The 27764-nt window shown below is 39.0% G+C and overlaps 1 protein-coding gene across 1 annotated transcript; it reads right to left on the bottom strand.

Annotated features, from left to right (window-relative positions):
- Window positions 1–2563: 2563 nt before the first annotated feature.
- GPR180 (G protein-coupled receptor 180) lies at window positions 2564–27643 on the bottom strand. The gene is made up of 9 exons (XM_059839218.1): window positions 27462–27643; window positions 24948–25106; window positions 21759–21953; window positions 18247–18427; window positions 17991–18040; window positions 14285–14442; window positions 7895–8086; window positions 7471–7548; window positions 2564–5802 (listed from the first exon to the last, which is right to left on the bottom strand). The coding sequence occupies exons 1-9, from the start codon at window positions 27607–27609 to the stop codon at window positions 5644–5646; spliced, it is 1320 nt and encodes a 439-aa protein (XP_059695201.1). The 5' UTR covers window positions 27610–27643; the 3' UTR covers window positions 2564–5643.
- Between the last annotated feature and the right edge of the window lie 121 nt (window positions 27644–27764).

The following is a 27764-nucleotide window of genomic DNA, read 5'->3' as shown; positions in this document are numbered from 1 at the left end:
AATCTAATCTATTTTGAGTTACATCAGAGCCAAAATGCAAATTAAACTGGTAAGGTTCCAAGGTTTTTTTTCCCCCTTCCCTTTTAGAAAACACAATTTAAGGTAATCATAAGTAAAGAAATTTTAAAACCCCATTTGTTTTGTATGCTGTAAACTTTGGAAAACATGTTTCAGCCTGAAGTAAATTTTCATAGGTAATAGGTTACATAGAAGTCTTATGTAAATTTTGATCTCTTCTTAACGACTCCAATGTTCATTTTATAAAATTTGATTTGAAAATAATGCCATTGTTTTAAAAGAGGCTGGAAGGGTGAGAAACTAAGCAAAAAAAAGTATACACTAACAAGGTGCACATACACCCTTTCAGCTGCAGCTACTGTAATAAAGAAGGAGAGATTACTGAGATACCTAGTTTTCAGATTCTAGTAATTCATTTTTTGGAGGGGGTTGTTGCAGGAGCATTAGAAGCCAAACTCGCTCACCAGGCTGGACAAACTCAGGAGCACTTGACCACAGGGTGAGACAGATCCTCCCCATCCCACCAGAGCCGCCCGAAGTCACGCATCTCAGCTGAAAGATAAAGGCAACCTTCCAGAGCACCCGCTGCTGGAAACCTTTGCTCTTTGGGTTGCAGATGTTCGGATTAAGTCTCTCCTTACCCAGAGGCAGACCTTGTGAAAAGCCATGTGACATCCTTGGCTGTCTTCTTCTACAGTGTCACCATCTGCTGAAAAACACGGCACCAACTCCAGTCGTGTCTGTTTTCACAGTTTTCCTCTCATCAAAAATACTTCCTTAAAATGGGGGCTGCTCATGACACCTCCCAACTCCTTTTTAAGGCTGCAAAGGCACAACTTTAATTCAAGTTAAAATACTTTAAAGCAGCTGAACAGTTTTCCTTTTGCTGGAACCCCTCTGACCCTAATGACACACTCCTGCTGAAAGATAGTGGTTGAGGGCAGGGACAGTCCAACCCTCAGCATGAGAAATGCAGGAGACCTAGAGAAGAGATGGAGGAATTAAAAGGCTGACAGCTTGTGAAAGACTGACCAACCTTGCAGCCAGACTTCTAAAGGGGTTCTGGCCTCTCTTCAATGTGCCTTTCTGACCCCATCCAGCAGCGTCACCAGCACTCAATGAAGTTTGTTGAACCTGGTTTGCTGAGCAAAAACCACTGAGAACGAAATTGTTTTTTCTTTGGCTGCTGCTAAAGGCTGAATTGTTTACCAGTTTAACTCCTCGATTTCTCAAACTGTGAGGCAATAGCCAGTGTCAGTTCAAGGGAAGCGAGAGCAGTGTGTAGCCAGGGGAACAGGGACACTATTTTTAACAGCTATCAGCCCAAATTAGCTGCAATGTCAAACCACACCCTCGGGTCTCTGATGGCTATGAAGACTAGAAAGATGGCACAGAGGGCAAAGGAGAGACAGGAAAAGCACAAAATCAAAACAGGCCAGGGATAAAGAGAATACACACACACTACATGCAAAGCAGGGGCTGGACTGTGAGTGTTGATCGTGGGAACAGATGGAGAGATAGAGAAATGACACCCATTACACTCAAAATCATATGTATGAGAGAGGGGGAGAGGGGAGGGCAGAGGGAGCACAGTGGGAGGGAGGATTCACAAGGCAGGAAATAGATTTGTAGAAAATAATGGTTTAAGGAAAACTAGAATTGGAACTTAGCGTTCACTGGAAAACCACAGTCTGGTCAGATCAGTGCAGTTAGAAAAGAAGGATCCTTTGAAAACCAGCTCAATAGTTTCTCTTTTCATGTTTAACAACCGCAAGGAGAACCTGCTCTTTGTATGTTGCATAGTCACACAAAGAGTTAAAAGGTACAGCCTAACATCAGCGTTGGCCAGCCCCACACATTTATTCTATCAATTAGAGGCAGGACATTGCACAGAATAAACTAAAACCAAATCAAATAAAGCATTCTTCCAGTTCTGTAGAGGACTGAGATGCAAACAAAAAGATCTTGATACTTCCATGGCTTTCCACTGGCACAGGAACCAGAAAGAAATATTCATTTAGATCTGGCTATAAACATTTATCTTGTGTGGGAGGTCTTAGTATTGTAATATGTATTAGAAACTTGGTATTTTTCCAATCAAGTCTTTCCACTTCCATTTACATATATTTAATTGTAAATATTCATTTTCCTACCTGAAACACTTTAAATAAATATACAATAAACACAGTCTATGTGGAAAGGGAGTGAATAGCTGAGGAGACTTGCGATGAGCCCCAGAACTGCTCCAGCCTCCACACTTCTGGCGAGGAGCAATGCAGGAAGATCCCTCCTGAGAGCTCGTGGTGGGTCCTGTAGATCGAGTTGGTGATCCCACCCTTTTGTCTACTGCACTGAGATCCTCCCTCCCAACCAGTAAATCACACCAGCTGACACAAACTGGCATCTGCAGAAACGGTGATGGCTGGTTAAGTGACGCCCTCTCACACAGAGAAGTGGATTTCTTCAGAGCACAACCAACTTCAGTTTGCAGTCTTGTCAATACACACTCCTCTTTTGCAAGCACTGAAACACACAGGCCATGGAATGAGCAGACACGGTAACCCCAACTTTATTTAAAACAGAACTGCACAATGCACAGAAACTCTCAGGTGAGATGTCCTCTGACCTCAACAGTGCTGCTCACCATGGTCACCACGGTCAATGCTGCCTTGAGGGGGACCCTGCTTCAGCCCCATGCAGCAGGGAGGTGTCAGGGAGCCTGGTACTGCTGAAGCTCACCCCGAACATTCCCCAGGTGTGTGGCAGCTTTCAGCAAGCACAAACCCATATCTCATACACACTGGGGCTATGGGGGCACTGGAGGAGTGCTTCTGTCCACTACTGTCACCTAATGCAGTCCTGATGTAGGGCACAGCACCAGCTGATGCACAAAAAAGCCTCAGTGTGTGACAGAAAATGAATTTTTTTTTGGGGGTAACAGAAAGCACATTTTAGAAGGACAGTTTTCAAGTTGGGATGCACAGATTGAGGACAACTGCAAGAAGGCTGGAAGCTATTTTTTCAAGATGAAGTTATGAAATCAAATTGATAGAATGGGTAACAGTGTGGATAAGCATGAAAAAAGCAAGGTCTTATCAGCTATTCTCCCAGGACATGTAAGTTAGAAAGAAGAGAGAGACTTTTACATACTTGAACCACTCCTCAGGCATGATTAGAGGCAGTAAGTTACAACACAGAGTACAGGTTAAGTATAAGCTTTGTCCATTAGTCATACTTGAAAATTTCCTACTTCCCCAAGATATCCTGCACCAAATTAACTGAATATTACTGCAGCCATAGTGACACACTGCTACAGTGTGCATTTATTATTTAATAACACCAAACTGGTGAGCACTGCTTATCTGCTAAGAGACCCTTTGTACCACTTCCCATGAGAAAGTGATACTTCATTGCTACAGTACATTAATAGCAAAATTAAAATTCATTTCCATGTAACTGGATCCAATGCCAAACTAAGAAACTAATGTTACCTGCTGACTTATGGGACAATGTGGGAAAGATGTAAAAGACAACACCTTATGTTTCATGCTTACAGTAATGAACGATGATTTGTTGTGGGGTGTATCTATAAAGTGAAAATAAGGTAAACAGCATCATAATACTGACCAAATCAAGTCAGAAGAACTACAGGAAGTAAGACAGTACTTCTGGAGAACAAAACAAACGGAGTGCCTCTTCTGAAAGTCACATAGAGGTTTTTTGTACAGATTAAAACTTTTATCATGATGGATCATAAACTGTAAAGCAGTACTTGTGTCTATCAGAAAATTCTATTTTATGTGTGAATTTGAAGTCTCATACATGAGGACAGATAGAACTCTTTTACTACATTATTGGAGACTTATCAAAACCAGGATGCTTTTTTCTTGAGAAGATGAAAAGTACAGAGATAAGCAAGGAAATAAAGACTGAAGTTTTAACCAATAATATTTTTGTGTGGTTATCAGAGGAATGTAATAATTAATCTTTTAATCATTCTAAAGATGGTGTGAAATCATAATATCTCATCTTTTCCAGCCTCAACCTGCCATTCTTGATCTGAATTACAAACAATAAGAAAGGAGATGATTTAATGAGCAACTTTGTCATGTTGCCATTTTGCCTTAGTCAAAGGCAAATATCTAGTTTTGCCTCTAAACTAAAATGGAACAGACTTATATTTCAACTATGCTCACAACTGAGGCAAAGATAAATGGAAAACTCAGGGCTATTTTAAAGCTAGAACCAGTGTCTTCACATTTTCAGAGACTTAATCAAATACACACTTAAGAAGAAGCAAACATTGATTTACTAGAAAATAAAATCAATTTTGTGAAGAAACACACATGTATGAAGTTTAAACTAAGCTAAATCCAAAATGAAAAATTTCACTCACAATGGCAAGAGGTATGTTCTTATTATGAAAGAAAAAAAGTGTCAGCATGATTTAATCATACTCTATAAATAGGCACTTCAATAAAGTATATATTTACACTGGCTTTCTGGATGCTAGGGCATCACAAAGTAGAATGGCTTTATTACAATGGATGGAAGATGGCAACTACTTAGAACCCAGTGCCAACATGGATTATAACAAATCCAGTGAGTATTTTGTTTTTCAATTATTCATAGAAAATTTAATCCTGATTAAGTATCCTTGGGCAGGAATTCATGGGTAGTTGATGACTGAAACCAACATTTATTTGAAATGCTTCTGTTAATTTAATCTGTGTATATGGCTTAATTATGATTGAATCCTCAATGTAACAGAAATGAATTATATCAGGATTAAAATTCTAGTACCACATCACCCATTCCATTTTCTTTGCCTTTTTTTTTTTTCTCCTTTAAAAGATGCAAGGCTGCTGTTTTAATTACCTTTATGTTGCTATGTATTCCAAGCCTCAAAACCTTGATTACTGGATGAAATCTTTAGTTACATTTACTTTTTTTTTAAAAAAGGGAAGACATAAACCTTATTTACATTCCCATTAGGAATTTAACCAGTATGAACATTAGATGCAAAAAAAGGCTTTTCTTTTACACCCCTGATAAAGGAAAGTTTCTTGCAGTCAGTTGTGAACATTTTACAAATGTTTTCTAGATGATTCTCCCTCCTTTCTTTCCCCATCTTTTACACTGATATATAAAATGCATTTTCTCTAAAGCATGAAAATAAAAAAAAAAACCCTTTTACTCATCGTTATGCATCACACCAATTTCACAACTGGCTTATTTTAAACTTGTTTGAGCACGTAGATGTTTTAGGAACTCCATTTTATAAGACCTTCAAACCTAGTACTGACACAAAGTAATGGCATTTTTGGTGTCCGTGAATGGGAGAGAAAAGATTCATTGTACTCTTCTGTGATACAACTCAGCACCACTTGTTAAACAGTATCTATAAAACTCTTCAATATTCTTCAATACTCTTCAGTATTCAACTCCACAATATTTTTAACACATTAATCTAGGAATCTTGTCAGACCAAAGGTCTGTGAAGTGCTTTGATATTATCACTCAGTTTTCCAGTGAAACTAATGTATCATACACTTGTGACAAAAATACCTGCATATTCAAGTAATTATTGCACATTTATTACGTAATGTATTCTTCCTAAACATCTCAGAAGTGATGTCGATTTTTATGTCCAGAGGATATTGTTAGTGGCAATGTCACTGATGACAGTGAAGATACTTCCCAATATAGACTATGAGACAGAAAAAGTCTGTAGAGGATAACCATGGAGATGCACTGACAGAGGATAACACCTATGGTAATAATCTAGAGACAAAAAAAGAGAGAGAAAGAAATAGCAAGTGAAAAAAACTCTCTCACTAAGCAAGCCACAATAAATTTCTATTGGCATGAGTGCTCGAGGTTTAACTTTAAACCGTTTAACACTGCTGCAGTTACAAAAGATTTGAACGTGCATTTTAAGTCCAGGAATCAGACTCTCACACCTGGGTGTTTTTAAATCAGTAGTTAGCCCTGGGCAAGTCACATAACCCTTCTGGCAGTCTCCGTTCTGGGGAATTTCAGACTTGCAATTCACCACCCATGCAGTTTCACAAGCAGAGGTGATGTTTAGATATTCTATTCTTACAACAAACAGAGTTGGGGGGGGGGGGGGGGTGGGGAAGAGAGCTTGGAAACACTTTGCACATCATGGAGCTGAGGATAGTGATTTATCAATCTCACTTAGCCAGATCTCTTTCAGTTCAAGTCTTTTAATCTGCAAAAGCTGTGTAAGGCTGTGTTTATCAAATGCCTAAAGGTGTAACTTGTTTCTAAGAAAGCACAAGTCTGCAGTTTTATGTGCAGGCAATCCTTTAAAATGTGTATTTTCTTAAATAAGTATGGTATTTATTGATTGTGCATTTTATTGTATTGAGGTGCATTTGAAGAAGTAAATACAGCTGAATTATCATAGTGTAGGAACTGCACTGCACATAATGGTTAAAGTTGCTCAAATGCAAGAGCAGAGCAATTGTAGTCTTCCTTTAGTAAGCTCAAAATACTGCAAAAATACTTCTTTACTGATATCTCTGGAGACTGTCCTCCTGCCCTGAGGATGTTTTCATCAAGCAAAACAAAAAGTCTCTTCATTAGTAACTCAAGAAGAATCAATGTTTTTCTGCTTAGATTTCCTTTTTTTTTTTTTTAATCAAACACAGAATTTAATTTATTATTTATATTAATAAAACCTTTTCCTTTCCCTTACATATCCTCTACACAAATAAAAGCTCATTTTCTGAATATATTTGCATACAAATGCCCAGATGGTTATAAGCATAAAGAAAAGAAGCAAACCCTATGCTGGAATGAGGTAGTCAATCACCTGAGAACAGTGGTGCACTTCATCTGAACATGGCAGGCTACGCACACAGAGTTCTCCAGTTCCCAATAAGTTTAAGCAACCGAGAAACTCAGTGAGTCCACCTTTGTTTTTAACTGTTTAGAGCTTATAAACCAAACAACGTATTTGGACAGACTTCTTGATCTAAAGAATACAGTTCAGCTACAGGTTCCCTGACCTATTTAGCCACATAAAGGTTTTAAAGGATGAAGACTAAAAAGCAAACAGCAAAAAAAATCCATTGATTTATCTTTCTACGCCCTTTGTTAAAAGAATCTCCAAGGTGTTTTTAATTAAAAGCAAACAAGCAAACAATAAAACAAAACACCCCCTCCACATTTTCCTTTGACTTAACAATCTCCCCCTCTCCCTCCCTTAACCTAGAAATGATTACCCTTAGATGATTTGAGCCCTGTATGCCTTTGTAAAATATGACTCACATTAGCATCAATGAGAGCTGTGTGACTAAGACTTTTCAAGTTGCTTTGGGGTCATAGGATTAACAGCCTAAGAGCATGAGTTTGCTAACAAACATTAAACATGAAGAACAACTACTATTCAAATTTCATCTCTTTTATCTTGCCTGTACATACCTTTTCTCTTTGATATTCTCTGAATATTACAGCAATGGTTGCAAGACATGGGTGGCACAGAAACCAGAGAATGCAGGCCTAAAAAAGAAGATGAGTGTAAGTTGTAAAATGACTACATGCCAGCTTAGAAGAAAGAGATGACAGTTACAGGAACTACATTTACATTTCTGTCTATTTTATGAACCCATTGTTTAATTTTCAATCAACATAACGAAAACCACACAATGAAAGGTGGGATTTCTGTTTTAAAAAGCTCTATACTCCTTGTCAAATTAAAATGCCTACTTCAGAGTATGATGACAGGGTGCAATGTAATCAAGTCAGACACTTTCTTATGGAGGGAAAGAGTTTAGTGCTTCAGTCAACTGCATGCCACGATTATATTTACAGACCAAGGGATCAGTTTGATTGATGTAACCCATACTTTGGCAAAGGTGATGTAGAACTCCCTTTTCAGTGTGCTTCTCTCCACTGTGATAATCTGGTACAGCCCGGCAGCCAGGGACAGAGCTAGGCAGACTCTGAGGCCAATGAGCAGCCCGCTCGCCAAGCCATGGTGCGAATGGTAGCTGTGGTGATTTGTATCTTCAAACTGCTCCCAAATTAACAAGAAGCTCTGAAAAAGAACAACAGCAAAGTGCACTTAGAGTAAACCAGCTTACATTAACTTTCAACTAACCTTCCCATCACAGATTAAGTTATCTGGTAATGCTCCAATCTACTTGTTAGGGACTGCCATGCTAAGCAAAAAAACCCAACAAACCCTAGCCTGAAATGCTTTTTGCTGTGACCTATTACTCCAACTGTCAGGAACAGAGTTGCACTTCTTGGATTCTGTAACTTTTAGAAAGCTTGACAAGTTAAAGTTTCCTCTAATTTGGATAGAGGGAATGTAGCACCTTCGAAAAAAATGTGAAATGATCACCTGCACACTCGTCCTACTCTGCAGGAAGACCACTGAAATGATTTCACAGAGCTACAGGGAGGTGTCTCCTTTCACTTGTGATCCACAACCTGTAAAGCTTGTTTCAAAGGCAGGCGACTACGCCTTTTCTTTCAAAATCCTAACAGGATTCACTTTTCTTTTCAAAGATGGGGAAGTAAAAGGGTGGTGCTGCTGCCCCTTTTATACAATAGCCTTAAGGCTCAAGCATTCACCCAGGTTGAACTTGGATCTCCCACAATTCCCTTCTTTGCCTAAAGGATATCCAATTCACATCTCCCACCTCCTTGGAGAGCGCTACAACTGCCAGGCTATAGGGTGCTCTTGGGTGGGCCACTTTCCACCCCTTCTATTGAAGCTGTGCCATTGTGGAGAAAAGAATTCAGCATCAGCTAGGTCAGAAACGGTGAGCGAGCCTGACTTTGCAAACACCTGGCTCAGAAACCTCCTAGGGTCTAGGAAAGGGAGTGTCACAGGCTCCAAATGCCATTCCAACATCTGGCCGAGCACTCAAGCCAACAGATAACTACATAAAAGATAGTAACCCCCTTCTTAACTCCCAGCATTGTATCCATCTGCTGTGGAATCCAATTTTCTGGGAGCACTGTGAGAAATAATACTGATATTCTCCAAGGAAAAACAGACTAACAAACACCTAGTTTCTGAGTTTTAGTTGCAAAGAAGATGCCAACCAGTTGCATAAAAAAAATGGGTATTGCTGAAGAACACCTTTTCAGGACTTTGGGAATGGTAACATTGTGTATTCTAATTTAGAAAGTTTAGACTCTCGGAGCATCATGTAGCAGCTGAATGGAATTTTAGAATTTGAATATACACTGGAATTCAGTCCACCTACTGCACATATCTAACTTGCACCGAGGCTTCAGGTGCCTAATAAAGCAGGTTTTTTAAAGAAAGGTAGGCAAATTTGATGAGTGAAGTAGCTCTGAAGGTCTTCAGAAGCAGACATTGTGTAGCTCAATTTAGAAATATAAATTAGTCAAATTCCTTTCTGAACACATTCAAAGGCTTTCTCACTACATAAAGACAAAAAGGTTCCTAATATTAACTTTTTAAAAAAAGGTGTAATCCACCTGTGCCTTCCAAAGGTGGGTGGCCTTGAGTCTCATCAGTTGAGTATTAGAATAATTTGTGCTTAGAATATCCTCAGAGTACTCTCCTGCTTTCCCCCTCCCTTACCTAAGGGGGACACAGCCCTGTCATTTCACAGCTGCTCTCACTTCAGTCACTCCTCAACTACGTGGATGGAAAATGGAAGGATGGGAGAGGGACAGACGTAAAGCATGAGTGTTTTCAACATCACTGACTACTAGCACACAATCTGACCAACAGGCTTCGAATGTTCTCACCATAATGATCAGAAAGAGAGTGATTTCAAGCAAACATCTTCAAATGATCAAGATACTTGACTGAGAATTCTGTCAAAGAGTAAGACTGAAGTAAGACTAAACTGCTCCCGAATACCTGAGATATTGCAAAGTGTTTGGTAACGTTGTGTCTACAGCACTAGTTTTGGCATGAAATCGATGAATTCCTATCACAGAAGTTATTTCAGTCTGGTTAGAACATGCTCAGACAACGAACAATGGTTCTACCACTTACAGAATCACTGCAGTTTTGTGAGCATTTTCCCTTTTGATACTTACATTTGGGAACAGTCAAAATATTTAACTTCCCTGGATTGTACATATTCTGCTTGAGAAAATAAAAGGCTCCCTGAACTTATGTATAGAATCTTCCTGACTCAAGCACCCAGAGGGAATCCATATAGGCTGATGGAGACAGAACTGTGATACTGCTCTAAGAAGAAAATATCACTGGAACCGACCTTACCTTAAAAGCCAGAGCTCACGAAGGCCTGAATTTTCCTTAGTCTACACCAAGAGTAACAGCAAAGAAAAAAGCTACTTTCATGGGAAGATGACAAAGAGCTGGAGTAAAGGGATCATGAGAACAAAGCCCAAATCCTCATAGGATAATAGTGTCTGACAGCAGAGTGTGTTCTGGACCAGCCCTTTAAAGAGTGTAAACAACACAACATCAGTTGATCAAAGGCTGTGTATGGTGACAGGAATGTGAGATCACAGAAGTCCAGTTTCCTTCAGCTTCATTAGATTATTCCAGAATAAGCAGAAGGCAGAGGTGTTAGAGGCAGAGATGGAACTGTCAGTGCAACACAGTGTAAACTTGGACAAAGTAAATGTATCATTGCCCTTTCTATGAGCTGGGGCTTTTCTCACTCACCTGGGAAAAGCAGGATCCTACAGAAAACGGTGCTATCAAGTGTTTCTAGGTAAAAACGGACTAGACAATCTGTTTTCAATGAAGAAAAACCTTCACAGACAAGCATGATGTTGAAGTTAAAACCTCTTTGGTTGTGAAATATAAAAAATAATTAAAATTTGAGAAATCAAGGTCAAGGAACTCTAAGGCCTCTTACCTTTACTATAGAAAGCAAGTACCAGTTCACTTAGCTGCAATACCAGGAACAAACTTAAAAACACCAGACATCAACCTGCTGAAGTAGACATCAGAGACATCTTTTGTTGGCAGCGAGCAGAATTATGTTTGAGGTCTGAGAAGAAATCAGGAGGCACAATTCTAATTGTTATCCAGAAGAACAACTGTGCTTAGGCTGTAGACAAAAGAACTGGATGAGAGAGGAAGCTATAGAGCTGACTCACACTATGTTATGTCCAACATTAAAGTCACTGCTTCTTCGTAAGATGAAACAGAATGACCATCTCCTTGTGTACATAATACACTGTTCAAAATGCCTGGCTTTACCTGTATATAATCCTGACCTATCCTGACTCACAGGGAACACCAACCACTGTCCAGTACTGGCCTTCCTCTTCAAATACTAGAGGAATGGTGGCCATGGATATCATCCTGATGTTCCAGATATACAAGCAGAACCTCCACATCCATATGAAGAACCAGACACCCTTTATGTCATGAGAAAACAATTATGGTAGAACTCCTCCTTCCCTTCACGATGCCAACACTGACTTTATGACAAGCCAAGATAACCTATCAATCTCCAGCAAAGACAGGTTCTCATGGGACAGATCACCCCTGAGAGGCAAGGGGAAGGGGGAAGCAAAAGGGAAATTAAAAGGAGCAGCAAGGCAAACTAGCTGTTTCCAATCATATCTAGTACTGAGTTATCTGATGTCACGCAATGCAGTACAGCAAAAAATGGTTTAGATCTAAGGTCAGAGGCAGAGCTCATTCTGAGCACACCTAAGAACCCTTGTGTAGGGTGATGTCTAATGCAGGAAGATTCTATGCCATTTTGATCAGGTTCAGAGCAATCGGCTATCTTTCCAGAATCATTGCCTACAGTCTGATCAGACTTAAAAGTTGAAACTGCTCAGGTCTATGATGGGAAGGGCCTGCCATCAATAAAGTTCAGTACAAGGTTTGTGATTCAGCAGCAGAAAGTGGGATTTTTAATGAATGCACAGCAGCCTGGGAATCTTTTATTCTGTGGCTAAAATAAAGAACAAGTTAAGGCAAAGGGAGATGCTAAATGGCAGACTTGTCCCTCCTTTGAGATGTTACCTCTTTGCAGCTGCAAAGACCACAAGACATTTGCTGACTAGGAGGCTGTGTCCACCCGACACTGAAGGCAACACATAAACATAGCCCAGGAAATTGCTAGTGCTTCTGAAAGAATAATAAGAAAAAAATCCATAGCATCAGTACCAAGAGGAGAAAAACCCCTGAAAATCTGCTGAGCAATTTGAACTAGTAGTAGGCAAACAGGCTCAGATAGCTTGCTAGTCAAAACTGCACTTAAGTTGAAGAATAACATGTTTTCTCAGGTTGTCCATTTTCTTGACTTTCCTGAAGATGAGGACAGGTATGGGAGAATGTCAGTAAAACTAACATGGTGGAATTTCTATCTGCTGCATTAGGTTAATGCACATAGCTTCCAGCAGCCTCCACAGCAAGTCCTCAGAACATCTCCAGTTACCCACATGAAGTGTGTCCCATCTCTGGCATAACAGGAAGCTGGTTCTCCCATAACAATCTCTGGGAATGATCAGAACAGGAAGGAGGTTATTCTATGTTTTTAGCCATTAAAAGGGCCCATTGAGTCTTTATAGCAGGTCAAACATCCATGTCAATCTAGACAGACCAGTGAAAAACTAGCTAAATCCTGTTTCCCCAAGCCCAACAGCGGCACTCTGTAATCAGGAGAACAAATCTGACAGAAGGTGTATTTTGTACGTACTGAACCATGAGATGGAAAATATCCTCTCCAGAAGGGATACTCTTGGTGTGAGGGAAATTTTGATGGAGACAGTAGACACTGATATGGAAGTGCAAAACTACTTAGGCAATGGCATATTCCAATATCCAGACTGTGTTCCTACAAGACTCCTGCTGAACCTGACACTCCCAACGGTACATGGAGATGTGGTAGAGCTGTGCCTTACTGGTGAAAAGTAAGACAAACAACTATGTGCTAATGCACATAGCAGCTCCAGTGCTGCTCCAAGAGCCAGAAGATATCTAATGAACCAGTCTTTGGGGAAGCAGCTCACATATATGATGCCTGCCCCACTTTTACCATAAGTAACAACCAAAATAAGATCAAGCTGATTATGCTGTCTTTTCTATGTATAGTAAAGGGAAACAACAATGAAAAAGTTTCCAGTCTCAAGCAACAGAGTACTAACGTACCCATACATATGCACAAGTGCAGAGGCATGAATGAAATTAAATACTTTAGAAGTCTTCTTTACTACCAGCATGTAAAATTTCTGGTGCTGGATAGGTTCATTCCACCTTACTTTGACACCCATCTTTAAATTTCAACAGTCCCATTGACCTTAACAGCCTTGGGTTTATATTCTTAATTAGCAAGAAACACCAGCTCCCAGCTATTCTTAATGTTCTAAAAGTCCACTTATTTAGTTTAGAAGCAGCACTAATTACAGATACTACCCAAATGGCACAAAAATCTTCAGTATAATCTCTTCCTCATTACTGTCTCCAGTTTCTCCCTGCTCTTCTCTTTCTCAATGGTTTTCAGATTCTCGTCTTTATGATGTGATTTAAAAAAATTTGTTTACAAAAGGCACCACCAGGGTTGAATGATTTCCATTACAATTTACTTTTAAGTTACTGGTTTACTTAACTTTCTAATTTATACTAATGGAAAATATTTGAATGAAATTATGTGTCAGACCATTTGTATATTTGCAAGACCAACCCTGCACATGAACCTTTCAAGAATTCCCTTCCTTATATTGATTGAAAGGACCATTAGATGTTCTATTTGAATGCTTCCAAAAGGAGGGCACTGATGATTTCCGTGTTTTCATGACAAAGACTTTGTCACAGCAGCTTTTGTTGTCTTCCCTCTCATACTGCTGGTTGTCAACCTGCATAATGTAGTTCACAATGCCTCAGCTGTACTGATTACAGCTATTTACAGGACCACATTACAAATCAGATCAATAAAATGACAGTGCAAAATTTTTTTTTTTTTACTTTTCTTTTTCAGCTTAGGTTATTCCACTAATCTGGTTCACAGTACAATGCTACAAACAATTGGCACAAGCAGGAGTTTGGGAAACTGTGGGAACTTCTTAAGTGGTTTTACTGCTAGACAAAAACATACTGTGGAGCTACATCTTAAATTGTTAAAGTAAAGAGAAGGTGGTGTTACCTATTAGACATACTGGGTGCACATTATGCTGTGGGCTTTTTTCCAGTCTTGATACTCCCTCCCTCCCTCATAAAATTAAAATATTGAAATTATTTGGTTCACAGTTCTGTCATACTTAATAGCAGCTGTATACTTCAGTGTAAGAATGAATATGAAATACAAACCTGTGTAACAACAACTACTACAGCAATGCCGGTAGACGCTGGACTGGAATCCCACTGAAGAGGTCTGCCATGAGATTTCTTCATTCTGCCTATTGTCCAACCCATACACAGACTCAACAATAAGTACAGCATTTGTATCTGTGAGATTATGTCACACACTATTGAAAACAAAAGAAAAATGAATAAAATTACAACAAAAATAAAGTTTTGGATTTTTCCTATATCAAAGAGAAATGTTCTATATACCCGCAAATGAACGATGGATGCTTATGCCTCTGTATCACCTTTTAATTTTGATGAGATAGATTAGATGAGGTTGCTTTGCCAGAAAATGTAGCTATTTTGTCGAGTTTTCAGTGACCAAACAGATCACTATCAGCTTTCCTGCAGTTATGTTGCAGATCTGCAAGAACATGGGCACAGTGCCATGTCTTTCCAAATCCCACTCTTGTGTCAGAGTAGTCTGGGCTCAGGAGTCCATCTGCATAAATAGACTTATAAATGCTAAAGAACTAAAATCATATGTATGTTAATCTTAGTGCAAATATGCAACATGATGAAATGAATTCCTTCCTTCACTCTGAAGAACTTTTGTTCAAAAATCAGATAGTTACATTGTACTTTGAATTAACTGCACTTTGTCTTGAGGATGTAGTAGCTTCCAGAAGAAAGCACAAATATTTAGGACAAATTCCACTCCGAGATACTTAAAGGGGAAAATATAATGAATAACTCTAACGCAAACTTCATTTAGATCAACAACTTGTCTGTATTTCATTTTATTAAATGCAAAGTACCTTTACCTCATTTTGCTATGTCCATTTTTGCCTCTGTTTGGGAACAATTAACACATACTCCATAAAGGTACATTCTTAATCAGTGTCTCAAACTTGTGTTTAAAGCTGCATCAGAATAAAGAAAACTTTAAGCTAGGATATATTAAAGCCTTTATTTGTAGGCTTGCTGCAGCACTACTGACTGTAGAAAAAGAAGAAGAAGATTTCTGAAGATTTCTTTCTGGGTGATTGTTAGCTTTAGACCTGTTAAGTTTTTGACTTAATGAACAATTTTAAAGTTGGTGTTGGGATCTGACTCATTGTACTGGCATAGCAGAGATGTAAAAGAAAAATACATTCTTACAATATCTATATTGTAAATTTGGTTCAGAAACTAGAGAGAGATCGGGCACTACACACAGCAATGCTTTCTTTTTTTGCTTCATTAATGTTTTAGTTCAATTAAATTTGTTCTTTATTTGTAATTTTCACTTACACTATCAGGTACAAGAATAATATTGCTGTCACGAAAAAAGCAAAGCCCTACTTTTATACAACTGGACTGTATTGAAAAAGATAAACATCACATTTACTAAAAATATTGGCACAGGAAATGTTGCCACTGTACAGAAATTAATATGGATACAAGGGAAGTGTATCAAAAGAAGATAATGTACAGTATTTCCCTGACATTTAGCAATACTATCAAAATAAAGAGCATAAATCAGACTTCAGAACGTACTTCCTGGGATATGCTTGGTATTCGCAGAGTTTACATGCTTAAATGCTTCTTAATGTATTAAGACACCATCACTGTTTAAGATCTGTCAAGACCTTTTACTAAATACAAAATTGGTAATTCTTTAATAAAATCAACCAGCCCTGATTTGGGGCAAAAAAATGATCATGGAGTTATTTTCCAATCAATGCTATCTTATTGAGAGACAGTACCCACTAGAAAAATAATTTTTACATGAACAAAGTCATGCCAAACTAGTGTCACAAATCTAAACTAGAAAAATGACTGAATAATTCTGCGTGTTCTAGGGAGCATTTTCTTTTCTGTCATTCCTTAAGATAAGCTACCCTACTATAGCCAGACATCATCTCTCCATCATATCATGGATATAGCTACTGCTCTGCTTCAGTGTGGTAACAATTCAAGTGGATTCCCACATAAATTCGTGTAAGACAAAAATCCACAACCAGCTTTAATCTTTGACATCCTATACATTTTGCTAGAAAAAAAAAAAATGGTGAAAAAAATTTTAAAGATCATTGTAATCTCACAATATTCAAGGTCAGTGTAAAGTCACGTTACTGAGCTGATACCAATTGTCTGATTTTATCACAATTCACCTTTTTTGACTATTTAACAGACACCATAATGGTCTTTGACTCTTCACATTTTATCTTTACCAAAAGTTAAAAGGACAGTATTTGCAATGCTTTTGAGTGCCAGCATTATTTGTGTGATTTATGCTATTGGGTTAGGTGGTTAATTAGACTGAGGATCAGCTATTTATACGTGATATAAATCATACTATGAAAAGAATAATTGCTTGAGATGGCATCTGAACGGGTTTTTAGGAAGATATTCTGGCCACACTGCAATTAATAGAAATTTTAACATTTATTTTTCACTCAGATTTCTACTACCATATAGGAAAAATGGTATCATTGCCCTTCAAACTATACTACTTGCCATCAGCCATTCTACAGAACTGCCACTGAAGCTTTCCATATTTCTGCTCTCTTGCTGTTTTGGAAACCACCAACTTCAGAGACAGTAAGGAAGTAAAAACATTTCTAGCTGAATTTAAGAAATTCAGCTACTGATTCAAAAATAATATTAATTATAATCTTATATAAATAGAAGCGGGCTTTTTGACTACAACACATATACAAAAAAAGATCTGACATGAAGCTATTCTCTCTGAAGTTCTGGCTGGATAGTTAACACTGGGGTGGAGTTATAACTACCTCCATATTCTCCATTTTATTTAATTTCATGAGATGAGAAGGAATGTTTAATTACACAGTTGCTGGAGTGGCTGCAAGGAGCTGCCAGCTCAAATGGTTAAAACAAGAAAGAGGCAATTATTGTGGTGCCAGGTGCCATCAAGAGGCTGATAATTCCAACTGCAGCCTTCTAAATGAACTCTACAAAGGGAAATACTTCTCTGTATAACCTATTACTCCCCAACACTATCACACTACTGCAGTGCTACTTTCTTGGGGTGCTTCAAACCAGTCAAAAGGAAATGTATTTCCTTGGAATGAACCCCCAGTTCTCCAAAGGTGAACTGCAGGGAAAAAAACCCCAAACGATCCAACAAGAATGGAGAATGAAGAATGGGACAAGATTAAGTTAGTACATTTTGGAACGGTATGCTACAGGAATTTAGTTCCAGTGAGAACTTGGAATATCTATACAGAATGGAGAAAAATGCTTTATTAGCATCAAACCTTCACATAAGCATTTTTTGCATCATGCTAATCATAAAATTTGTGCTGTAAAATACTTTTCCATTTAATAATTGCTAAATTTGTCAGTGAAATGACAAATTCTATAAAATATGATTAAGTTTCCTAAAAAGCTTGCCTTTCTAGATCTAACTCCACAAAACTCTTCAATGTATTGAAAGACCTACTCAGGTGATATTCATGTCTGTAAGTGTTCGTAGCAAGGAATCTAGAGACAAAAAAATCCTTTGAAACATCCTAAACAATATCACGGATATGTAAGTTAAATTACAGTTATTGTAAACACATAAAACATTTTTTTTCTGGAGGAGCAATTTTTAGTATTTTATACTGAAAATCAAACTATGTGATCCAATACCATAGAATAGTCCAGCAACAGCATTTGCTAGTGTATTATACAGATTCATAGGTAGGAATATGTAAGAAACAGGGGACGGACTCACATTCTGCCAGACTTCCCATAAAAGGAGCTCCTATCCCATCTCTAGAATAGCTGAAAAAAAGAACAAAAAAAATTTATTTTTAAGTGGGTGTATCTTAAATGAGTTTTTTCTCTCACAAGTACATTTTGGTAATGATGTAGTTCAAAAGTCAGTCCTGTATTTTGCCACAATCTCTCCCAGGCAAATCATGCACTGATCTTTACAACACATTGTTCTTCAAGTCTAAAGACTGAAAGCAGAAAAGCATCAAAGGTACCTTGAGAAATGCAGGTAGTTGGCAAATGCTGAACCAGCCTGCAACAGTAATGCAATTGTCAACACCTTTAATACACCATGCATAGGTCCACGCTTCCTAATTGTTTGCCACAGGGATTGTGCATATATGCAGGCAGTTATGAAGTATGCTAGGACAAGCAGGAAAAAGAATTCATGTAATCCTGTGGGAAGAAAAAAAAAAAAGAAATACAGCTTAGTTTTACAACGAAATTTGCTATTGTGAGCAAATAACTAAAAAAAAAAAAAAACAACAAAAAAACACCCCAGTGGGTTTTTTTTAATACAATCATGGGAAAATACTTAACAACTGTTACCCAAAAGTGTTAGTACACATAAAAGGTCTAAACCCTAGTCAATTTTATCCAAGAAAATTGGTGAATTTTATCAAAGAACTGATTATTATTTGATCTGATGAAATTACCAGACTAGTATAAAGTGCATAGTTTCTTGATACACACAAAACAATTGCAGCTCATGTGATCAGTAAGTAATATATTTAACAAAGGACTCATTTTTAGCTCTTTTTGCTTGTTTGTTTGATTCCGTAAAGGCACAATCTGAGGTGAGAGAAACCCCAAACAGACTTCTATTTAATCTTTTTAACCACTGGGTGTCACCCTTCCTCCACATAAAGCAGCTTAAGAAGCACAGCTGATCAAGTCTGAAAACTCAGAGATAAAGAAAAGTAGCACAGAAAACAGTAATTTGTTCTTAGCATGCATTTTTTGCACTTGTCTTAAAAAAAAAAAAGTCCCCAAATTTTTTTTAGATTATTACAGAAGTCCTCTAATTTTCAGTCTGGCAGTAGTCTGGTAAAATGCTTCCCTTAAGACCTGGATCCTGGAAATCTTTTCTATTGTCAGTAAGCTTTGCAACCCAGTTGGGGTTGTTTGCTCCCAAAGGGTCAAAGCTAGTGAGATATAAGCAAAAACAGGTAAACAAACACTTTTCATAGAAAACTTCTTTTTATTCTCCAACCTTCCTTGAAATTTAGTGGTGCCCATAGAATCAGATTCTTAAAAAATCTTTTTCTCCAGCAGCAAAATAACTGGTAAAAGCTCCCAGCCAGCTCCACCCAGAGACTGGAAAGAGCAAGTATACACATTTCAGTATCTGAGCTGAAAAACATTAGAACTGGATGACTTCTGAATAGTAGCTAGCATTATAGCTTCTGTGACTGAAATGAAGCATTTTGGACATACACACAGGAAAATGGGAGGAAAAGAGCATAAGGTAATGAAAAGGATTAAAAATTCCCGGCCACTCTGCTTCTCTTGTACACCAATACACGAGCATGATTTATCAATGACAAAAGTATTTGGTATAGATCAAATCTTTCTGCTTCAAAAGATACCCACTGAAGTTGGCAACAACTGCATAAGTAGAAGTTATTTCTCACCATGATGAGTGAGAACCCTTGGAAAATTCTTTAGGAAAATCAACTAGCTTTTAACAAACACTAAGCATTTATGATAGAACACTCCTTCCAACCATAGACAGAGTGTAGATTATTGGTTTGAGACCAAAACGGGTTAGGAGAAAGCTGCACTGAAAACCCACTATAAAAAATACAATTTTCAACCTGTCCTCTATAAGCTTCCTGACTTTCAAGGAACCTAGCTGACAGACAAAGTAAAATATCACATGAAATATCTTACTTCAAAGCTCTTCAAAATGCTACCTGTTCAGCTGCCTTTAGAAACCCTGGATTCCAATGACACAATGTCTTACGTAGAAGACCCTACCATATAAAATAAGACTATTTGCCAGGGATCAGAAGTCACGCCCCCTCATCTCTGAAGGTAAATGTCTTAATCACAAGGTGACAACCTCAAATTCTTTCCCATGCTTTTCTTATTATTAATTTAATTTTTGAGATGTTCTATGCCAGGCCACAGCCTAAAGTAACTCAAGTGAAGGAAGACATAACTAAAACCTTCTGCAATGATTTTTAGTATGTAATTTTTAGTTGCCTGCACGAAATAAGCAAGAAATGAAGCTGGATCTTCTCTCTGATACCCTCTCATTCTAATTTTCTATGGAAAAATGGCCAAGATTATTTCCCAGAGATGCATTAAATGATATTTAAAAAGAGAAAGACAGAGATGAAATGCTCCACCGCTCTTTGAAAGTAGACCAGTGCGCAGAGCTTCAGGATTCATGGCAACAATGCAGGTTTTATTTCTGAATTAACTGAAGTGCTCTTCTGCAACTCTGAAAGACATGGCAAGTACAGCTCACCTTTCTTCCTACTTGTTAGATCTAAATACATACATGTAGTACATTTACACACCTCCTTACTCAGCACATAAGCTGTTCAGAGTTCTGCTTCCCAGTGCTCAGTCTTCCTACAAAACTAATACAGAGCTGAGATGCCTCTGTAGGAGGTCTCTACATCACTTTAGTGGGCCATGTGATGCCATGTAGCTGCCTTGCCCCTCAATTTAAAATCTTTACTCCTTTTGCTATTACTCCTCTTTGAGAGTAAGTAAATTTTCCTAGAATTCACTTCTGAAGGCCAAATTCACCAAATAAAAACTAGCAAGTTTATAGAACTTAAGAAGTTAAAGAGAGAGGTTAAGTCTGATTATGAGCCTTGAAATCCAGATTATTAATGTGCTACTTTCTTGCAGATTCTGCTAAATATTCCAGGGAATATTTTCTTCCTTTCAGAAACTTTCCTTCCTCTATAGTCTCATGAGCTCATGAGTGACAGCAAGGCATTTGATTCCGAGCACAGCAATTAGGCTGATCCTTGGTATATTCAGGTTCATTCTGTATAGGTAGGCAGACTAAGCCTACAGAGCCCTTTCCTCACAACAGACCCAGGTGAGTGACATGCTGACGAGGCCTCCCAGAACAGTGATGCTACTCACTGCAACCAAGAATACATTAGGCTGGATTGTCCAAAGCATTTGGACAATTTTATGTAGGCATTTCTTTAGCTGCTGTCTTGAGTTTTTCTTTGGATACTTAAAGATTTAAAATTATATTTCTTAATTATAACAAAATCAAGCCTGACAAAGCTAATATACAGTCTGTGACTAAGACACTTATAAAGATCTAAACACTGAAATGAAATTGTACTGGCAAAAAGGTTTACCGTGCATGTACTCTTGTTGCACAGAATCAAGTTTCACACATTTAAGGAATTTCACTAATTAATTAAAATCAGGTATTAAGTTTACATTCAAGTGGAAGATTACAATTTCAACATGTTCAAAATACCTATCAGCAAGGATTTTAACACTGACTTTCCTTGTGCATCTACGCTTCCAGTTAGGCAAGTTTTGGAAAGTCAGTCTGGGGAAAGGAAAAGATTTTTCTGTGATGACAGAAAATGAACTCAAGTTTACTCTTTGTACAAAACCAGAATACGAAATATAAAAGGCTCTGCTATCCGTTCCCCATACTCTTCCAAGCACAGTAAGTACTGATTTGAGTAATCAGATCCTTAACTTACAAATCTAATTTTAAGAAAAAAAATCTTACCAGATTCCCCTGCGCTAAAGTGATCTAATGGATTCCCTTCTGCATCTGGGTTTAGTAAGACCATTTCAAACTGAATATCCTCGGATTCAGAATAATTCTCTTCGCAGGTAAACTTGTCTACATAAAACACATACCATGTTTCCGGATAAGGAATCTGGGACACTGTCAGATTTTGCTCTGTGTGGTTCACAGTCACTTTGGAAGAAAGCACAAAAAACAAAAATAGGAGTAAATACTTGACTAGCTTGGTTTTAGAAAACACATGTTCGAATGAAGATAAAACTTAAATCCACAGCATCATATACAGGTTATAAACCACACACAGTAGAAAACATACTGAGTTTTGAAAGCTATCCATAACACCAGAGACCAGACCTCCAACTTCAGCTTTTGTTTCAAGTAGGTGTGAACAAGCGTTGGTGAGGACACTGCATCCCACCTTTCAGCTCTGCTGGGAGGGCTCCCTCCTTCTAGAAGCCAGAAAGTGCAAACTATATCCTTTGCTTAGCATTTTCCATCCTCTAGTTCTGTATTGACAGGATTAGCTCTTCTGTACCACCAATCAGGTACTTCTGCAGCATGAAAAATACCTTTGTGAAATTTATTTGACTTTGCTTTCAAAGATTTAGAGCACCAAACAGGAACAGCTGCATGTGAGCTCAGTAAACACCACCATGCAGGCTTTAAAGGTGTAAATCAGTATTATTTCACAGGATCTTTCCTAAACTGAAACATACTGAATTTCAATTGACAGTTGAGGTCTGAAACCATTGTGTAATCAAACTGCACATTTCAAATCAGATTACATTTAAAAATGACTACATAAGATACTCATGTTTCATCTTCTTGCTATCTTACCACTATTTTTGCCTAAAAACAACAGTTAACCAAGCAGAGTCTCTTCAAAACAACCTCTTGATGCAAATGAAACTTGTGGCTCTCTATGTTTGGCTGAAACTGCAAGAAACAAAAGCACTGTCACACAGGCTACTGAACCTGAGTGCTAATCAGCTCTATTTCTCTGCAGGAATAACAGTATAATTCACCTTAATAGATAAAGATGACAATGGCTAAGGATGAAGAAAAATTTAATTAAAAAATCCACAAAATATGGGTTTTTTTGGTGAAAGGCCTTTCGAAATAAGAGCTGCAAACATGCAACCTCATTTTCCCTAAGTATTTTGTAGACAAAATTTAGAACGAGTTTCTAACTTGAAGCCTACCTGTAAAAAACTTCAATGGAATTCCAATAAATGTGTTTCAATTGCAAGAAGTTATTTTCTGTTCTCTTAAGGTATGAACTGAGCAACACTTGAATCCAGGAAGAATTGTAGTGTGTCCTTGCAGCAACTGTCATGAAGTACAGACTTGGACAACACACAAACCAGTTGCATATGGTGCTTGATCCAAATGAAAGGCAAACTGTGGCTGACAGAAGTGGCTTTATTCCCCATGTCACCTCTCAGCTGAGTTTTCACACTGTTATTTGTTCCAAGAGTAAGGGATTACACAGAGTGTATTTAATCAGTTCCCTCTCAAATCTGTAAGCTGACTCAGAAGTAGAAAAGCAACTAATTTTGCCCTAGATCAGCAAAGAAATCCAACTCACCCTGTGGTCATACAACTCCAAACAGAGCAGAAAACAGTGAGTACACTGCTGGGACAAGCCAGGAACAACAGACCAAATGCCAGTTATTCCAGCAGCACTTTTGTCCAGCTCTGATGAAGTATAAGGAAACCACATCCCTACAAGTGACATCCGTGTAAGGTTTCATTATGCCAAATGTTACATGATCAATCTCTAACTCTTGGGATTCTGACTGCACAAAATAAATGTATTTTAAGTGACTACAGCTTCTCTTTTAAATACACTTGAATGAAGTGTCTAACACTAACTTAATTATTAGAAGAAAATTTATGCTTAAAATACCATTATGATAAACAAATGGTGCAAAAATTATTATTTCAGTCTGCTTATCTTCTCGTTATATAACTCAATGGTTCAGTGTTTTACTGTTCTTTCACATTTAGATGGATACTCAAGTTAAGTTTTATCCTGATTAGCTCATCTTTAATACTGTATTAAAAATTTTCTTGCATGTTTTGAACATTGAATCATGACAGATTCATGCTATCATGAAAATATAATTTTATTTTCGTTTTCTCCACTTTGAAAAATGCCATTTCCATGGAACTGGAGAATGGGAGCCTCCTGACAAGTAAGAAACGTTTCTTTGTAAACAAGAGGCAAAAAGACAATCTACGTATTCTATACTGGTATAACTCTTAGCTCAAACATTAAAAACAGCTGAACGTGAGATTCAGTAACAAATATCAAGTTATAAAAGTAAAGGGTGAAATAGCATTAAGTTATAATATTGTAAAGTTATAAAGTAAGGTAACATGATGCAGATTAATTTTTGCAGGGAATAAAGACTTACCATGAGGTAGTGAAAGAGAAAGTTTACATGTACAAAATTACCCTTTTACTTTGTACTTGGGCTACACACTCCCACCTTACAAGCATTTGCTTCAGAAGTTTAGAAGCAACTGCAGCAGGTTCCATCACTTTGCCTCTAGTTTGTTTTTCATTCCACTGCAATGAAAGTCACAATTCAAACTCAAGCAAGTCACAACTCAAACAAGTCAAACATCTGACTGTCCCAAGCATTCAGATTCTTTAGTTCTTCAGTTTCTTAGCACAAGGGTATTCTTTGTAAATTCTCTCTCATACCCAAGATAATCTATTTTATTGAAAATTTGAAATTAAAATAAAAAACAAACAAAAAGAAAGACATTTATTCCAAGCAGAGCTAAAAAAACAAAAAATTCTCTGTACTGAATGACTACATGAAAACTTCAGCCAAGTATGTACCTTTTCTGAGTTGTGAACATGTGAAAGCATGAATTGGAACCAGTCATAAAGTCTGTCTGTTTCCACTAAAGCCATTGTTTGTCATGAGTTTCATTTTCCAGCAGCACATTAAATCATAACTTGCAAACAAATTCTTCAGAAGTGATCCAAAGAAAGAAATTTTATTTCCTTGTAGTATTTTTAATTGTAGAAGACCAAAGTCCTAGTTGATGCAAAGCCCAAATTCACTGAAATGAATATTCTAAACACAGATAACTTAACAGAGTTCTAAATACACAGTAACACTGCAAGGATAAAAAACCCCAGTAACTCACTTGTCAGCTGAGCTTTAGAGAACTTCTCTGTACAGCTGTGATCTTGGACACTGTTCTCCAGCTTCTGCCATTCCTGTGCTTGAAAGAGGTGAAGTCTAGCTGCTTTTGCCACAGCTACTGCTACATTCTTGATTCTGACACACAGAACAGCATGGTCACCTTAATAGTTAAAAAACAAAATCAACTATTCTGTCTTGATGTCAGTTACAAACAAACAGAGTGGCAGATTTTTCTTTTACTTAGCTGCAATACACCTTCATATTATCCTTAATTTTTTAACACTACTTTGTGCTAGAAGTATTTATGGTCTTTCAGAAACAATTTCCTTGTCCCTCACTAAGAAATCAGTGAATTGTCTATGATGGTACTTAAACAAACCTTAACTACAGCATAAGTGTCATTAACCTTCTCTACTACAAACAGCCTTCCCTCCCCCCCCCCCCCCCCCCGTTTTAAAACAGACTTCCAGATAATGTTTTTTCCCTTCCTCCCTCCCACCCCAAATTTTATTGCTTTCAAGTTAAAGACAGTCCCTCAATAGTCTCAATACCTTGTTCAAAGTCTAGTATTTTATGATCTCTGTGGCATGACTATGAGCATGACAGGGCAGCTCTTAAGTCTAACACCAGAAGAACTTATACAAATGGACTTTCACAATGGATTAGAGCTAAAATACTTAATTACAGATGACAGATTGATGCAAAGAAAATCAAACTTCACAAGTGTTCTCTAATGTATCAGTCTACCTGTAGAATGGCAGAATGGCCTGGGTTGGAATGGACTTGAAAGACTACTTAGTTTCCAACCCCCCTGCTGTGGACAGGGACACTTTCCACTAGACCAGGTTGCACAAAGCCCCATCCAGCCTGTCTTTAAAAACTTCCAGGGATGGGGCATCCACAACAACTCCAGGCGATCTGTTCCAGTGTTTCACCATCCTCACCATAAATATTTTTTTCCTAATATCTAATCTAAACCTACTTTTTCAGTCTGAAACCATTCCCTCTTGTCCTAACACTATAGGCTGCCTCTTGACACACAGAAATATTTTAGTCCTTTTAGAACTAGCTCATTTGACAAAATTTACCTTGCCTGAGTAATTCCACAACCCTCAGACTTGTTTTCATAATTTGTTTCATATATTGCCATAAACATCTTTCACCTAGGAGTATCCTAAATTAACAGGTAGAATTTACTAGAGAAGAAAAGTCAGTAAAATGTTATATGAAGTACAGTTTAGCTAAGATTTTGAAATATTAACAGAAAGTTCTAAAGAAAGCTTCACTAAGACCCAAAATAGTTGTTGGTATTCATGCAGGAAGAGAAGTACTTCTCTGCAAATACGCTACATCACTTTATACAATTATATCTGAACACCTACACCACTCATCTTCAATTTTGACAGTCTTTTCTCAGATTTAAAAAGTGCACTGTTTTCCTTCAGATCTATTTAGAGCACTCGTACAGTTAACTTCTAGGACAGTGCTAATTACTGCTTTCAAGTCGCTTCATAAGCTATCTCCACCCTATCTATCATTCCTCATTCAGTACAGGAAGCTCAAGCTCCTACTCTGTTTTGCTTATGCCATGTTCTCCTGCTTCCCGTTAGATTTTGAAGCATCTGCAGAACTGTTCTGCCACGAAGCTCAATGGGAAAGAAAAACAGCCTAAGCTACGGAAATGCTGAGCACACAGGAAAAGCAGGTTGCCCAGCATAGCCTGGCTGGACATGGCTCTTGCCATGGTTACACACATCTCTTTCTGTAAAGTAAAACTTCTCTAGCAAGCACAGCGGGCCACTACTAGGGCTTTCTTTCAGCAGGATAGTAGTTAGGAATTACTACTAAGTAAATACTGACTAACATTCAGAAATTATGACTAACAAGGAGTTTTTAACACGGGAAAGAAAAGCCATTGGGAATAACCAGGTGAGAATTTTACATCCTGATGCGCGGCGTCACCAAGACCACACAGCGACGGGGCACAGCGACGTGAAGCACCGCTGCCATTTGGGGGAGTTCCAAGAGGGAAGGAGCGATGCGTGTCGCAGTGGGAGCGCCTCTGCCCTCCGGGACAGCCGGCCGGGAGTGCCCGCACGGGCTGGGGGCACGAAGGGAGGCACAGCGCTGCTCTGCTCCCCTCCGAGAGCCACAGCGCGGGAGGGGCCGCTGCCAACTGCTGCGCCCGGGGCCGCCCCGCCGCGCTCCGGCCACGTCCTGCGGCTGACCGGGACCCTCGGCCCCGCTGCGGCGCTGCCCGGACAGCGGATGAGACCTGTTGCACGTCCCGGCAGAGGAGCAGAGAGAAGGAGGAAAAGAGGGAGAGTGCGAGGGAGAGAAGTAGGGAAGGACGCAGAGCAGCAGGGCTGACTCCGCTCCCCACCCCGCGGCTCCTCCGGCCGCCACCGGTCCCCCCGCACCCCAACGGCTCTTGAGAGCCGCCCCCTTCCCCGCGGCCCCGTTCCAGGACGGCACAGCCGCCGCTGCCCCGCTCTCCTGCCCTCGGGGCACCCACCGTGGAACTGGAAGTGCGCCACGGGCCGCCACGGCTCCCGGCGGGCGGCGGCGCTGGCGAAGCCGCCCCGCAGCGTCTTGCCCGCGGCGAGGGCCCAGCAGCAGCCGGCGGCGGCGGCGCTGAGCAGCCACAGGAGCCGCCACCGCATCGCCGGGAGCCGCCGGACACCGGGATCCTCCTTTCCCCCTCCCGCGCTGCCCCCTCCCGGTCACGCGACGCCCCCCGCCGCGTTAGGCGCGAGCGGCGAGAGAGCCAATGAGGGAGCGCGTCCGCCCCTGGGGGCGAGACCGAGCGCCAGGCCCC

Source organism: Haemorhous mexicanus, chromosome 2, assembly GCF_027477595.1.
Source record: "Haemorhous mexicanus isolate bHaeMex1 chromosome 2, bHaeMex1.pri, whole genome shotgun sequence".
Lineage (NCBI taxonomy): Eukaryota > Metazoa > Chordata > Aves > Passeriformes > Fringillidae > Haemorhous > Haemorhous mexicanus.
This window is presented reverse-complemented; position numbering and strand designations above follow the sequence as displayed.

Bases quoted from the DNA above. Each gene is read 5' to 3' on its own strand.
- GPR180 (XM_059839218.1), bottom strand. From the start codon at position 27,609: ATGCGGTGGCGGCTCCTGTGGCTGCTCAGCGCCGCCGCCGCCGGCTGC. The intron at 7,549-7,894 runs GTATGGGTTACA...CTTCTTTTTTAG, and splicing joins TCTACATCACCTTTGCCAAA to GCCTGCATTCTCTGGTTTCT. The intron at 5,803-7,470 runs GTATGTACAGGC...TTTTGTCTCTAG, and splicing joins GAGAATATCAAAGAGAAAAG to ATTATTACCATAGGTGTTAT.